Below are 17,087 nucleotides of genomic sequence, written 5' to 3' on the forward strand. Positions count from 1 at the left end.
GTCATTTGAACTACCAGCTCAACTGGGCCTTATTGTTGAACCCTGGATAATCTCATAAGCCTTTGCTTGTCAATGCAGCGAAATGGTTGTGTGTTGCATTTCAGGTGTATATTTGTCCTTTAACCAGTGAGTTAACAGCCAACAGCTAATCTTACTCAGCAGCTAACAGTAATTGCAGTTTTCCTAAAAGCACTACTGATGTCCTACACACAGACTAGTCCATTTGGAAGGGTTTCCCTGCATGACAATAGTTTAATCAGGGCGAGAGTGACAGTATGTTTCACTGAGCACTTATTGAGCTAAAAAGATACCAGCAAACAGGAAAAAGCATTGCATTAGCGAACACTATAACTCGTCTAAAATATTGAAATGTGCCGAGTTCCATTGAAAGAATGGAAACCCACTCTATAAAAAACAGTGCAGACCACTTCAATAGGCTCTGCACCTAATATGAAGCATTGAAATGGTCAATTCTTCGAGCAGATTTACAGAGAGGGACATGCTTGGCCGTCTCTGAATCAATTGAAAGCGAACAGCTGCCGTGTTCTCCTAATCATTCTCTCTCTACTTCTCTAATTGGCCCTTGAGTATGAATAATTTGAGGGATTTGTTCTGTGGTACACCTTATCTTATTTAACATGAAAGAATAGAGACGCGGTGGACTCTGGGAAGGGAGAGGCCCAAATTGTCATTGTAATTTAAAGAAACGTAGCTGATTACACACGGCCATCAATGATTGGCTCTTCAAAGTCATTCATTAATTGCTGTAATCAATGGCAGGGACTCAAGGAGGTTTAAGTTCTGGACATGCAGGGGTACCTGAGGGCAGAAATCAGAAAATGCACAACAGGAATCTTCTGCACGAAAATCACACAGGCGTCATTTTCTGGTGCCCTCTGAGCAGTTTTGAATGTCATAAAGAATTTGACAAAATATATATATATATACACACACCCACACACACACCGGCCACTTTTTTAGGTACTCTTTGCTAGAACCAGGTTGGACTCCAATTTGCCTTTAGAACTGCCTTAATTCTTTGCGGCTCCATATTGTCATGATTGCATCACACCGTTACAAATCTCCCGTTCCAGCACATCCCAAAGGTGCTCTATTGGGTTGAGATCTGGTGACTGTGGAGGCCGTAAACAACATGAAAGCTTGGATCATCCTGTCTTGTATCAGCGGTTAAGGCTGCTGGTGCTGTAATGGGTGTTTCTTGACACACTTTGGGGCCCATAGTATCAATTGAGTATTGTTTAAACACCACAGCCAACCTGAGTATTATAACTGACCATGTCCATCCTTTATTACCACAGTAGACCATCTAATGATGAGATTTGCAACTTTGTGATGCTATCATGACAATACGGAGCAAAATCTCTGAGGATGTTTCCAGCACCTTGTTGAATCAATGACATGAAGAATTAAGGCAGTTCTGAAGGCAAAAGCGGGTCCAACCGGATACTAGCAAGGTGTACCTAATACATGCATTTTGTTTTGATAAAAAAAAATACAGTAAAAACAGTTTTATTGTGAAATATTATTACAATTTAAAAGAACTGTTTTCTGTGTAATTGTATCTGTAGTGTAATTTATTCCTGTGATCAAAGCTGAATTTTCAGCATCATTACTCCAGTCTTCAGTGTCACATGATCCTTCAGAAATCATTCTATTATGCTGATTTGATGCTCAATTATTTTTTTTTATTTTTTTTTTGGAAACGTGATACATTTACTTGTGGAATTCTTTTGAATAGAAAGTTCAAAAGAACAACATTTATTTTAAATCTTTGGTTATAATGTTAAAATCTTTACTGTCACTTTTGTTTAATTAAATGTATTCTTGTTAAATTAAAGTATTAATTCCTTTTGAATACATATTGATTTTGCTATCAATTTTTGTTCTATCTATTTTGGTCTTTTCTTTTTTATAATAAAAAAAGAGATTAAAGACTAACATTTGAAATTCACCCACTGATATCGAAAGAATGCTCAGCATTCAAAATTTAAATGATGATATTCGATGAGTCATCATCAAACAAGTCAAATATGATGTCATTGTAATAGTTTATATACTGAATTGTGATTGGTCTTTCTCTCTTGTACATCTTTAACCCATATACAGCTGCTGTAAAGATGGCACAGAAGATGTGTGGCAATCAGTGGCAGACTGAAAGTGTTTGAAAACGGTCCATATTTTTGTGATTCTGTTCATTTCTTCAAAACTACAAAAATGTTCTTAGATGGTGTTCATCTGCTCCTTATAATGAAATGACAGTAACAGGATGTCAAACAGGATCTGACCCTGTCCTCTCTGCTCAGGTAAAGCCAGCACAGGTGCGTTCGTATCAAACACTGGTGGACATGCAGGACTTCTATATGCAGACATAACGCCCTTCGTAACACAACACTCTATTGACGAAGACCGAACAGGTGCTTTAACTCTGATTAATTCATCTGAACCAGACGGAGGATTAACGCAGTCATTGCGCTCTTATCTGCAGGGCTGCCTGGACACCGGCGTTGCTGCGCTACCAAATGGAGCTTTCTAAAGTGGACTGAAGGGTGACAGCTTGTGTTTCTTGCTAATGCACCACACACACACACACACACACACACACACACACACACACACACACACACACACACACACACACACACACACACACACACACACACACACACACACACACACACACACACACACACACACACACACACACACACACACACACACACAAAACTGCATATGACACAGCAGTTCAGTTCCAAAATCTTGTTGTCTACTGCCTTTTGCTTCATGACCCAGACTTTACATTGGCCTTGATGTGGTGACTGAATTGTTTGTAAAGCAAAAGTACACAAAAATAAGCTATTAATGTGATAACCTAATAAACATAAAAAATCATAACACAATATCGTTATTAAATTTCAATCATTGTCATATTTGTGATGTTTTTGAAAGAAGTCTCTTATGCTCAATAAGGCTGCATATTTTTGATCAAAAATGCAGTCAAACAGTAATAACAATTTAAAATAACTGTTTTATATTTGAATATATTTTAAAATTTAATTTATTTGTAATGGCAAAGCTGACATTTCAGGAGCCAGAACTATTTTTATATAATAAATTGCTTTTATAATAAACATTTCATTAGTGTTCCATCTTGTCTACCATCTTGGATTGACTTCATAGCAGTGCATGGAGCGATTGGCTTTGTGAAGAATGAATAAGATGCAACTTTAGCATTTGACTGACTACAAGAAAATTAACAGTTAATAATTGTTGTGTGACCTCTCAATAAGTAATAAGCGGGTCGTTAATCTTTTACCTGTGAAAGCTCAGAGAAGCCTATCTCATGCTGAGAGGAGATGCTTTTATGTGTGATCTGTGTCAGCAGAGAAAACGTCTTTCTCCTTGTGTTACATAAATAAACACAACGCATGAAACGCAGTTCCTCTTGTCCGCCCTGTGATTTGAGTGCCGTCAGATGAAAAGCATTACATAAACAAGTTGTGAACGTACCTATGATTCCTTAAAATGGTGTCTACTTAGGGTTTGCAACCCACCTACAAGCTTTTTTAGACTTGAGTTTTGCCAGTGGGCGAATTCATTCATGCTCTATTGAGGTGTTTTATTGAAGAAAACTGAAATAATGTGGGGTGAATGTGCTTTTATAACACCTCATGATTCATTTAGCTCATTTAGATTGTATTGATGAAGAAACATTGTGTGAAGTGAAATCCCCCCTCTGGCTAGGGGTGTGTGGAATCTCACTCAGGAGTACACACACACACACACACACATACAGCAGATGTTGGTTGTTCTGATGATGGCTGGATAAGAACGCTGCTGCTTTACCTGTTAGAAACCAGCGTAAACATTCACCGCCATCTGCCACCATCCATCCATCTGTTTCTTTACAACTAGATGTTCAATAACCTCAGGCAACAACGGCCCTGTGGTCTGCTTCACATGCGGCTAACGATTCTGATACACAAAACGCATAATGAGTGGAATAATGCAGACAGCTACAACGTTAATTATTGATAAACGTAAGTGTGAGAAACAAAGAAGTCATGCTGTCCCTTGACAGTTTAGGGATGGAGAGTTACAAGTGTGTCAAATTACAAGTGTGATCATGGGACATTCATTTACTGCACAGCACCCTCTTGTGGCACATACTATCCTCCTCAATGTGCATTGTTATTATTATTTGAAATATTGAGGGTTAGGGATTTTAAAAAATACGTAGCCCTAAGTAGTACAGTTCAGCATGTAACAAGACCAAAACTGGGGGCAGGTGCATAAATACAGCCACTATGTTAAGACTGTGTCTTAAAGAGGGCCTATTGTGCTTTTTTCCATGTCTATCTTTCTTTTGTGTAATGTTGCTATTTGGAATGAAAAAGTTCTGCAAAGTTCCAAAGCACAAAGTCCCTCCAGCGGGAATTATTCTCTTTATCAGTGTCACTGTTTCTGAACTCCTGAAACGCCTCCATTGTAGTCTTGAATTTCTTCCGGGAACAAACAGGTCACAATATTCCTCATTTAAATAATTCATACGCAGAATAAAGGGGCGGGGCCTAGTTGAGTTAGTTCGTAGTGTATTGAAACTCTCAGTTATAGCGAGGGGCGGGACATTTCCCATATGCACTTGACCAATCACAACAAACTGGTCCAGCTGACCAATCAGAGCACAGTGTGCTTTTCAGAAGGCGGGGCTTCATAGAGACAGAAACTAAACAGAGCGTTACTGACAGACTGGGAAGAGAGGAGCTGCAACAATGGAGAATATGGGACAAATAATGTGTTTTTTGAACATTCAAGCATGAAAAACTAGTAAACCCCCCCCAAAAAATCAAGACTTTGTAAAGGGGTTAGGGGCTGCTCTTTGTAAAGGTAATAGGACCTTTTTAAGAACTAGTCTGACCAGTCAGTCTTACTTTTCGGATACAAATTATACCAATCTACGTTTTATGTAACTGACTTAAAAAAGTTATGACCAGTCTTAAAGACAAAAATTTGATGACTAACATTGTCTATTCAATCTGTCACTGTTTGTGCTACATATATAGATACAAATACAACAGCCAAGCATTACAGTGGTGAGTTGCATGGAATAGTTTGAACTAGATGCTACCATTGTTTAGATTGTTTCAGTATTTAATTGTCAAATTGCTTTAAATGCGCAATTATGTTGACATTTCAGGGATCTGGTTTTGGTCTGACCTGTTGTTTGGTGATCTGCTGGGACGGCGCGTTGATGCCCAGCTCTTCCAGCGGATAGATTATCTGTCGTCTCGGGCTCACCGGCACCATGTAGTTCAGCACTGTTGTCAGAGAGTGATAACTGACATTCTGAAAGCAAAGAAGGACAAATTAAGAAATGTTTATGAGCAGATAACGTGGTGTGAAAAGGGTGCTAGTTTAAACCCTGAACCAGAAATAAAGACTTTTGATTGCAAACTTCTGAAACTCCAGAGCAAGGGTCCCAAAGGCTTTTTGTCAGACGAACCCCATAGACATTAAATATTTACTTAAAGTAAATCCTGTGATTTTAGGTCATTATTTCAGTAATAAAATAAAGCATTTGTGGTTCTCTGATTTTGGTTAATGGTCACATGACATGCAAGTAAACAGATTTTATAACATAACATAAAGCTTTTTTCAATAAGTGTTTTATTTTATTTTATTTAAAAATCATTTATATATAGCACTGTTTTTATATAAGGTTTATTATTATTATTAGACATAAATGTATTATTGTTGCAAAAAAAAAAAAAAAAAAAAAAAATTTGATAATAATTATAATTTAAATTTTATTTGACACTACAAGTTACAACAATAATATACTATAACATTCAAACCCTCAAGCTTTTATTTTGGGCGGAATACTGATTATGCTGGAAATTATTAAGTCAAATTTTATATACAATTTTATTAATTAGTAGCTTTTCATCAACACGCGAACTTCCATTTGGGAAACCTCTGCTCTAGAGGACACACATGTGAGATTACTGTGGTATTTTTTTACAGGAGAAAAATCTTTTCACCTTATGGCTGTAATGGGGTGGATGGAGGAGGTAATAGAGGCAGGACTTGTGTGCCAAGCGCAGCACCTCCTTTAAGATATATTTAGCGTGATGCTGGAAAACAGGGTTGAGGAGAAAGTGACACAGTCGACCGTGTTCCTCTCGCTGCTGATGGCTAAAGTACATGAACCTCTCGACGTCAAAGTTGGCTCGGATGAACTCGATGTCCTGGGAGAACGAAACAGGCGGCAAACGATTGAGTGACGAAGAAACAGCAAACACCATGACACGTCATTAAATATTTACCTCTTCATCTCTGATGATTATCAAACCAATAACTCGCCCCTCGACCTGCGCCACAAATGCCTGGAGAGCAGTTCCATCCTGAGAATGAGAGACAATGCTCAGACATCACAAACAGAGCTCTGTCGACGGACTGGGACAGTCTAGTGTGTGGTTGATGGCAGACCTGGTCTTTTCGGGCCTGCAGGAACAGATCCAGATCTTCACTGATGGACTCCCGCTGGCTGAGACTCTCAGTCAAACTCTGGATTGCTGGGATATCTGATGACACTGCCACACGCACCTCCAACGTCCTGATGGACAGAAAAATATTAGTCTGACACATGAATCCAAACAGCATGCCTGTCAGTATATTGTAGAATACTTATTTTGGTAGCAATTTACAATAAGGTTCCATTTACAATAAACTAACAATGAAAAAGTCTTCTAAAGCATGAATTAATCTTAAAGTAGTTAATGTTAATTTGAACATTTACTAATACATTAATAAATTCAAAAGTTGTATCAGTAAATATTATCTAATGGACCCATGTTAACATGAACTAACAATACACAGTTGTATTTTTATAAACTAACATTAAAAGATTAATAAAGATTAAATAAAGATTAAATATCTATCTATCTATTTATATATCTATACATATATCTATATCTATCTATCTATCTATCTATCTATCTATATATATATATATATATATATATATATATATATATATATATTTATCATGTATATATATATTGCTCATTAACTAATGGGATCTTATTATAAAGTCATACCTTTATTTAGCATTATTTCTTTAAAATTAATTAATTAATTTCTTAATGAATGTAGAAATGTAAAAAACGACAGGCAAATATGTTAGAACACACAGAATAATTGATTTATCTTCAGTAGATGATCTTTTGAATCTGGTTTTATTCACTAACAAGGCCACAGTATTTTTCTTTTAGTACATTATGGTTTCAACCATTCTTCATCCATTTTACAATTCATCTCCAAGAAAAGGAACAATGGTTGCCACTTTGGAGATTGATTTAGATGATTTAGAGTGTGTACCTGAGCAGAGCCCACCGGTGACACAGGTAGAGTTCCTGCGGGAAGATGCTGGTGTCACGAGGTGCGACTCTGATGAAGGACTGCAGCAGTGGCAAATCTGGAGTCAGTTTAGGCACTGAGATCACACAGAAGTCCCGATCCTGTGGAACACATGAACACCATTACAATTAATATCATATTTATTAGATTTATTATGTTACATGTCAGATGTAAAAAATGTAAAGCACGCATGGACACATGGTTGTGTAGAAATGCTACTGGGTTTGACGGGACTGTTCACTACCGTTCGAAGGTTTGTTCACTTTTTAATGTTTTTGAAAGAAGTCTATCCTGCTTGACCAAGGCTGTATTTTTTTAATCAAAAATATAGTAAAAACAGTAATATTGAGCAATCTTATTACAAATTAAAAGAACTGTTTTCTATTATCTGTTCAAATGTAATTTATTCCTGTGATCAAAGTTGAATTTTCAGCATCATTACTCCGGTCTTCAGTGTCACATGATCCTCCAGAAATCATTATAATATGCTAATTTAGAATAACATATCTTATTATTATCAATGTTGAAAACAGTTCTTAATATTTTTGTGGAAACACTATTTTTTTCAGCATTCTTTCATAATTGAATGAAATAGAAATTTATTTTGAAATAGAAGTATTTTGTAACTTTATAAATGTCACTTTTGTCCAATATAATGCATTCTTGCTGAATAAAATAATTGTTTCTTGCAAAAAAAAAATCTTATTGACCCCAAACTTTTTAAAGATCATGTTGTCTTAAACCAGTATGACTTTTTCTTTCACAGTACACAAAAGGATCATTTATATTTTAAAGAATCTCACTCTGAAATTTTCAAGATAGGACAAAAACTTAATATTCATAATAATCTATGAACTACCTTTGGTACTTTTTGTGGGGAAAAAAAGTCATAGAGCAGCTGGAGGAACATAAGGGGGAGTAAATGATGCCAATTTTAATTTTTGGGTGAATTAATACTTCAGTGTTTTGAGTATTTGGGTGATTCCTTTAATAAGCTGATTTATGTACTTACCGGAAACAGTTTAAACAGGTACGGCAAGAAATCGGCTGATCTTTGAGGAAAGAAGACGACAAAAGAAATGATCATTTATGAGCATCATCTGTCCTGAAAGAGCAATGAGAAAGGCTGCCATGTTGGGCACTAGAAAGCGAGTGTGGCCTAGTTGGTCCCGCTGTCACTTTAAGCATTCTACTCATTAATTACATGTTCATGCTCTGTGGGTGGGACAGGCCTCCATATTCCACAACAGCTGGCCAATAAGGTGGCACACAGACCAGCTCAGCAGGAGCCAAATAACACTCACAACAGCTCTTCACTGAAAGCCACTGGAGCTCGGCCAGACAGTTTTCATTTAACCAAATATCATTTAACCAGTACAAATTCTACTGACTTTGGATAGCTTACATACTTTAGAGGAGCTTTATTTTTTACACTTTTATAGCTTTTTCCCATTAAAGTCATGGTTTCTTGCACCAAAAGCAGTCATAATACGTTTTTTTTATGAAACCTGTCCACCCTCTCTATGACACCTTGAATTGAACTGGCTGTTCTAGTTGTTGCTAGAATGATCTGGCAGGGTTTACAATGTTTTGGGTGGTTTTACACTGTAAAAAATAATATCTAAAAGTAATAAATAAAACAAAGATTATTAAGAGTAGGTTTTACAAGAAAATACCATTTCAGCCTTCCTACTTCAAATTTTCAAGTTTAATTCAATTTGTTACTTACCCCCACCCCCCGTACTAGTCTAAGACGTCTTTACCTCATTTCAAACTTCTTTTCCATGGTGAAGAGCTGGATGCAGAATGCATTAGGAGGCCCGTCTGGATTAGAGTCCACTGTGTCTTTGATGCTTGACTCAACATACTCTAGCTAGTTAGAACAATAAATAGACAAAAATATGCATTTTACACCAGATACTTGACATGAACCACATTTGGAGTGGTTCCTAAAAATAGTAACCATTATTAAAATGCAAAAGAAGGGAGAAATGTCTCAAAGATGATGTTTAGCTCTGACCTGAGATATGCCAGTAGGCTTGTCTTTACTCTCTTTTTCTGCCGTCAGTTCACCCTGTTAATTTCATTTGGATTAGTAAAGGGTTATGGTTAGATTATAAATTATCCCTAATGAGCACCATTATACATGCTGAACGTGTCTTTTGAAACTCACTTGTACGAGTTCTTTGGCTTCAGAAGAATCCTGGGCATCAGTGACATGGTTTTCCTCAACCAGTGGTTGCGATTCTTCTGGTGGTTCCTCTTGATGTGCTGAATTTGTCTTTCTCAGTCCTTCAAATACTCCAAGTTCAAAGCACTGATTGAGAAGCTTCAAATCCATTTGACCACTTACAGTGACAAAGCCAGCGACAGCGCTTTCACTCTGTGTAAGAAAACACACACACACACACACACACACACACACACACACACACACACACACACACACACACACACACACACACACACACACACACACACACACACACACACACACACACACACACACACACACACACACACACACACACACACACACACACACACACAGTTTAATTTGAATAATATTGCATTTTTTGCATTACAGTAAAAATTACAGTTTTGTAACCATATGATAATCATTATTTGGGGTAAAATAATGGTACTAAATAGGCTTAGTTTTCTTAAAGAAACATATTTATCCTTCCTTTCTATTTCTTTTTTATTTTTGTGGTGAAATATGACTAGGACTTGCTCCTGACAGATTTCATGAAATTCGCCCATGTATAATTTAAAACTCTCATAAAAGACCTAGAAAAACAACACCTCTGTAATAATTTATGAATTTTCTCAGGAAATTTTTTTTTTTTGTAATCCTCCTGGGCAATGTAGTACAGTTGTCCTGCTGAATAGATGGGACATTCAGACAAAAGGAAAAACCGCTACAGATGTCTGGACACAATATGTTCACTGTGAGTATGTCTTGGCAGGGCATGAGCTCTCATCTGCCATATGTCGCATGAACACATGCCAGCATGCGCCGCAGGGGAGAGAGTGAGGCGATCTGTCGTCCTGTCATTCCTGAGAAAACAAGAACTAACACAATTTCTGCCCCACAGAGGCATACAAAATTCTCTAGTTGCTCTCCATTTTGTTGTCTAAGAGAAAAACCTGATAGATAAGTAAAAAAAAAAAGTGTACATAGGAAAAATTATCTTCTTCCTAAACCAAATGATCTGACCTTAATTATCCACATTTATTGTTTAGCTCTGAAGATGCTATAAGCTCCCAATTGTAAAACAGTGACTAACTTCACAGACGACTGTATGGTTCTCCTCATCTTGAGCCTCGATGAGCTCAGACAGGAAGTACGGCCCGTGGGACTCCACCAGTGGCGTGATCTGCTCCGCAAATATGTGCATGATGTCATCGAGATCCTCTACTCTGGGGAATTTGAAGTTATTGCATCGGAAATTTAATTCATCGCAGTGCTGCAAATGTCCTGTATAAACTCTATATTGATAGAAACTGTGTGGAGCAGGACAAAAACAGTCTAGACGTGGATTATGATCGGCTTTACACTCTAGATGAAATACACAAATGAGTGAATTTCACAGAACCATGGCTATGTCATATTTCATCTCAAATACAAGTGAAGAAAAATAGAAGAATTATATTTTGCACAGAGAAAATTAATATTTTAGGACCATCATGATATCTTTCAATTGTGACATTATTTTTTATCAATTAAGCACATTTCCCCTATTATTGTACGGTTTATGGGTGTTTTACTTCGCAGTTCTTTGTTATTTTCATTGTTCTTATTAATGATTCTCATTAGTTTTGCATTAATACAAGACTATTGAAATATTTGTCACTAATACAGAAAACATTAGCAATTTTAAATGTAAATCAGCATAAACAATACCTTGATATTGAAATGCTTTACAATTAAAAAAGATTACATGTATATAAATTGTAATTAAATACATGAACATTAATTATATTAATCAAAAATCTAATAAAATACACAGAATATATATAAATAAAATATTAAATTAAAATGTATTAAAAAGAATGTGCTTAATTCTTATGAACAAAATGTCACAATGCAGTGAAATATGACCCAGCCATGTTCTTCTCCATTCCCATGAGATTCACCAGTTCATGAGTGAGTGAGAAGTGTTTGTAAACCTGGCTCTGCGGATGTGAAGTCGAGGGCAGTGACTGTGTCGATAACAGACGTAGGCCGAATACTGAACTTCCTCCTTAACAGGAGTTAGGGGTTCAAAGATCTTCTCCAGTGCTGCCCCTGATATGAAAAGCATGACAGAAACATGCCTTAACATGTTGAACAATGTTACTGTCAATCCCAGCATACGAAACATATCCAAATGGATATTAATTCTTACCAAGTGAGCCTCTGTAGGGAGTCAGAAGGCAGATGTATTCCAGCTCCACAATGGCATTGAAAACTGTTCTACAAGTTGCATCGGAAGGAAATAAAAATCTTTGATCATGAAATTTGATATAGCATGATTGAGTGGATACAGGAAGGCATTGCTATACAGTCAATACAATTTGTGCTGCCTAAGGTCATATTCACTCTAACCAAATAATAAAAGAAAAATCTGTCTTGTTTTATTAAGTTAGATATAAACCAATAAGCAGACTGTGTGTATTCATGTAATAGGGCCGAACTGTAATTCTTATAGGTGAACTTCACAAAGCCTGTTCAGCTTTACAAAGGAGTTTGCTTTTACCTCACTATCTCTTTAGCGCCCCCTATGGAGAAACCAGGCTGAGCCACAAAAAGACGCAGGAAAAGAGTGTTCATGGGCTGGAAAAAAGAGAAACAAGACTATCAGGGGGCGTTAAAAAATATATGTGGAATATTAATGGACACCTTGGCATATTTGCTTTGCTTACAGTGAATTTCTGACCATCGACATGATTCTGAAGTAAATTCTCCCAGCATGCCTGATCCACTAGCTCTTCAATGGGGTGATCTGAGAAAGATGCATGGGCGAGCACTTCACTCTTAGTGGTGCTCAGGGTCACGGCTAAATTTGCTTTCTCACTGCAGTGAGAAATGAAAACAAAAATATCCTTTATAATTGTCCAATTTACACTTTAAATATGGCACAAAAGTGCTTCTGAACTGGCAATTCGGTGTCTTTACACAGACTGTGACATAAATGCAGTTACACAGCAATTTTAATATTGTTCTTTTGTACTACAAAAGCTGAGGTGTGTCAGAGCAGGCATGATTTAGTCTGGCTTTTATGCAGCATTATGTCTTTACACAGAATTATGAGCAAGCACAGAGCAGCCTTAAATCAGCTGTGTAAAGAAGCCTAAAGAAATAAGTCTGAGCAATAACCTACTTCTGATTTTTACTGTGATCTGAGAATGTTTATAACGTTTCCTGATTTTATATAATCTATGGGTAAATCTCACAATTTCCAGCTCAGAAAAGTTCATATTTCACAACAAAATCATATAGCGCATTTTACAATACAGATTGTTTCAAAGTAGCTTTATAGTAATAAACAGGAAAATAACGAACAATGATGGAAGCTTAATTAAATATAAGAAATATTGATTGATTGATTATATTTTATTTCATTCATGGATATTTCCATTAACTTACTTCATCATTCTCATTTATGTAACTTATAAAACCATGATGAAAAGGAGGCAGGATGAAGAATATCTTATATTTCCTGCCCCCTCCACAAAAGGATGAAAATGAAAAATAAACTCAACATATCAAAAAGACTCAACATATCAAGTCCCCGTCAATACATGATGATAACTAATGAAACAAACCAGAAACCAAAACATCAACCTGAGACAGATTTCCAAAGCAAAAGCAAACCATGATCACAACCATCATCATCATCATCAACTTCTATAAATGTTCATACAAATCCATTGTTTTCTCTTTCAATCTCTTTTTAAACTGAAATATATTTTTACATTGCTTTAGTTCATTTTGCAAAGAATTCCAAACTTTCACTCCCACCACTGAAGTACACATTTGTTTGGCTGTTGTCCTTGCGGTTTGATACCTAAAATGTCCCTTTCTTCTTCCTTCATTTTCTATAAGGATAAACAAGCATTGAAGGTTTGTGGGCAATACTCTATCTTTTGCTTTAAACATAAGAATAAGTGTTCGTAATTCGACCAAATCTTTAAATTTTAACAATTTAGACCCAAAAAATAAGGCATTTGTATGCTCTCTATAATCTGTTTTAAATATGATTCGCACGACTCTCTTTTGTAATAGAAAGAGTGACCTTGTATTGCTTTGGTATGTGTTTCCCCACACCTCCACACAGTAGCTGATGTAGGGCAACACCAATGCGCAATACAAGGTTCTCAAAGCCTTATAATCTAAAACATGTTTTACCTTATTCAATACAAAAATACTCTTAGATATCTTTTTTTGTATGTGTGCGATATGTGGTTTCCAAGTCAATCCTTCATCTAATATCACACCTAAAAACCTGATTTCCCTAACTTTCATTATTTTTGTTCCTGCTATTGATAGTACAATACTTTTATCTTTTTTTCTATTACCAAAAATCATAAACTTTGTTTTCTTTAAGTTTAATGACAACCTATTAATATCAAACCATTCCTTCACTTTAACCATTTCTTGTTCCATACTAATTACCAATTCATTTAAATCATTTCCTGAGAGGTAAATATTTGTGTCATCTGCGAAGAGAACAAAATTCAATAACTTCGATACATCACAGATATCATTAATATAAAGTATAAATAATTTCGGTCCTAAAACTGAACCTTGCGGTATACCACATTGAATTGGCATATTATTGGATTTATTATTGTTATACTGAACATACTGTTGTCTTTTATTCAAATAACTACTTAACCAATCCAACACTATTCCTCTCACACCATATGATTGTAGCTTTGATAACAAGATTGAATGATCAATTGTATCAAATGCTTTCTTTAAATCGATAAACAAACCTATTGTATATTTCTTGTTGTCAGTTGCATTAACTATGTCCTCAACTATGTTCATGGTCGCAGAAGCTGTAGATCTACCTGAACGAAATCCATACTGACTCTCATCTAACAACTGTTTTTTTTCAATAAATTCATCTAGTTTTTGCACAAATATTTTTTCAAGGACTTTAGAAAATTGAGACAATAACGAAATTGGTCTATAATTTGTAAACATATGCTTATCACCATCTTTGTATAGTGGGACCACCTTTGCTACCTTCATCCTATTAGGAAAGATCCCTGTCTGAAATGAAAGATTAAATATGTAACTTAAAGGTTTAACAATACAATCAATGGTTTTTTTCACAATTATCATATCTAATCCATCCATATCTGTAGATGTCTTATATTTTAATGCATTTACTATAGATATAATTTTATTTTCACTAACATCTCCAAGAAACATTGATTGGAGTACTCTACTCCCCTTTATCCCTCCATTCTGTGACCCTAAGTTATGTTTTTCAATATTCTCTGCTAGCTTGGGTCCCACATTTACAAAAAAAGAATTAAATTCGTTTACTACTTCGTTTAAGTTTTCAATTTTCTTATTATCCTCGTTTATAAAATGGTGTGGTGTACTGTCCTGACCTGATGTACCTTTCCCAATCAATTTATTCAACACATTCCATGTTCCTTTAATATCAGTTTTGTTTTTTTCTAATAATTTTATTAATAATTTCTAATATTTTTTCGCTTGTCTCATTATTGTTGTTAATTTATTTTTATACAACTTATACTTCATTTCTGCTTCTTTTGACCTAAATTTAATAAAATCTCTATAAAGTTTATTCTTCTTCTTGTATGCATTCTGTAATCCCCTTGTAATCCAAGGGTTTTTACTAAAGCTATCCTTATATCTATATTGCACATATGGACAATACTTTTCATATAATATAAGATATTTATCTAGAAAAGCTTCATATGCTGCATTTACTTCCCCAACATACACCTCTTTCCAGTCTTGCTCACTCAAATCATTTCTAAATCTACAAATTGCTTCATCTGTCCTTTTTCTAACATATTTAGTCCTACTGCCAGCTTCCTTCTCATTAAGTATTTGACAATCCAAGACACAAAAAAACAGGTAAATGATCGCTTATATCATTGATCATCAAACCACTCTTGATTTTACTTTCTAAAACATTTGTGAAGATATGGTCGATCAATGGAAACAACCCTCTACTGTGTAGCATCTCCAAATAATCGCTAGATTGCAGCTTGTCTATTCACACTCAACAGATCGATGTTTGTATCCCCACACAAAATATAACTTTTCTTTTCATTCAGCTGACATAACACCTTTTCTAGCTGTTCATTGAAAGTTTCAATTTTTGACCCAGGTATTCTGTAAATGCATGTAACAACAACATTCCTCTTCTTTTCCATATCAATCTCCACTGTAATACATTCAAATAAATCAATAATGGCTGTCGTCATACATTCTACAATTCTGCATTTCAAATCAATGGTCACAAATAAGGCAACACCGCCTCCCCTCTTATCTCTTCTATTGCAATGATGCAATTCATAACCTTCCAAAAAGAAATCTACACCTCGACCTTCATTAACCCAGGTTTCTGACAGCGCTATGACCTGAAAATTTATATTTTAAAGACCTTAAGTATTCCTGGATCTTGGTAAAGTTTGCATACAAACTCCTACAATTAAAATGTATTACTGAAAATTTACTGTCCAGGCTAACTGTATCATTGAACTTTTCTTCTGTATAATAATCACACATGGAATTAATTGTGTTAAAGCAGTGATTTTCTGGGTCAATATTACATTCAAAATCATACAACTTATAGTCTATATGCTTAGCTCTTAACAATGTGTAGCCCCTTGTAGGCCCAGAGAAATCAGTCTCTGTCATCATTTTCTATAAACAGACTTTGTTATATATATATAACAAAGAAGGTAAATAAATTATATATATATATATATATATATATATATATATACACACGATATACACACACGTGTAAGTGTGTATTGTATGAATATATATATATTGGTATCAATTTGATTTTGTTTTTTTACTTTTAACAAACTAATTTTAACTGACTGACTCTTAACACTTACAGAAGATGGATGACATTGAGTCTCCCAAACACAGCAACAGCTGCAGGCCTGATCAGATGATCGATCTCTTCAACATCACACCATTCTGTCCTCCTCACAGTCACACTTTCAGCTTTACCAGTGGATGAAGTGATGGTGCTCATTTTAAATCTAACACGATAAAAAAAATATGATTACATAAAGACACACCCTATGTCGTAGCTGTAAAAAAAGAGTTATTTTATTTTATTTTATTTTCATGTCTATACGACCAGTCAAACGTTTAGACATGCACTGAATTCGATCAATTAAGTCACGTATGGTTAGTTTGAGCTCCGTCACTCGTACACAAAAAATAAGAAAAACAATGTTCTTTCACTTACATTGAAGAAAAATGTAATATAAAGGCAATATAAACAGACCTTCCGTTTGAGGATACTAAAAACCAGTGTTTTAAAAGCAGCAAATTGCACGTAATATTTAATCTGCAGTTCGCTAACCGTTAGCAAGCGTCATGTAACCATGGTGACGGGACTCCATGACGTAGCTGAAGTCAAAGGTTA

At 35.5% G+C, this 17,087-nt stretch overlaps 1 protein-coding gene across 2 annotated transcripts in view; it reads right to left on the bottom strand.

The window, feature by feature from the left end:
- The window catches only part of cfap61 (cilia and flagella associated protein 61), a 29,963-nt gene extending 12,905 nt beyond the window's left edge, over nucleotides 1-17,058 (bottom strand). The window contains exons 1-16 of one of the 2 annotated variants that reach the window (XM_077219467.1): nucleotides 16,947-17,058; nucleotides 16,546-16,695; nucleotides 12,346-12,496; nucleotides 12,180-12,256; nucleotides 11,829-11,896; nucleotides 11,611-11,728; nucleotides 10,728-10,860; nucleotides 9,611-9,820; nucleotides 9,458-9,511; nucleotides 9,201-9,310; nucleotides 8,450-8,489; nucleotides 7,399-7,538; nucleotides 6,508-6,634; nucleotides 6,345-6,422; nucleotides 6,060-6,266; nucleotides 5,236-5,364 (exon numbers count right to left, since the gene is read on the bottom strand). In XM_077219467.1, coding sequence (XP_077075582.1) covers nucleotides 5,236-5,364; nucleotides 6,060-6,266; nucleotides 6,345-6,422; nucleotides 6,508-6,634; nucleotides 7,399-7,538; nucleotides 8,450-8,489; nucleotides 9,201-9,310; nucleotides 9,458-9,511; nucleotides 9,611-9,820; nucleotides 10,728-10,860; nucleotides 11,611-11,728; nucleotides 11,829-11,896; nucleotides 12,180-12,256; nucleotides 12,346-12,496; nucleotides 16,546-16,688 — 1,785 coding nt within the window. In that variant the 5' untranslated portion in view covers nucleotides 16,689-16,695; nucleotides 16,947-17,058. Of the gene's footprint in view, nucleotides 1-5,235; nucleotides 5,365-6,059; nucleotides 6,267-6,344; nucleotides 6,423-6,507; nucleotides 6,635-7,398; nucleotides 7,539-8,449; nucleotides 8,490-9,200; nucleotides 9,311-9,457; nucleotides 9,512-9,610; nucleotides 9,821-10,727; nucleotides 10,861-11,610; nucleotides 11,729-11,828; nucleotides 11,897-12,179; nucleotides 12,257-12,345; nucleotides 12,497-16,545; nucleotides 16,696-16,907 lie in introns of both variants that reach the window. The other variant, XM_077219466.1, reaches the window with a different exon arrangement.
- Nucleotides 17,059-17,087: the final 29 nt, after the last annotated feature.

The sequence above is a fragment of the Siphateles boraxobius genome, unplaced genomic scaffold, assembly GCF_051911475.1.
Source record: "Siphateles boraxobius isolate OS27281-9 unplaced genomic scaffold, OSU_SipBor_1 8, whole genome shotgun sequence".
NCBI lineage: Eukaryota > Metazoa > Chordata > Actinopteri > Cypriniformes > Leuciscidae > Siphateles > Siphateles boraxobius.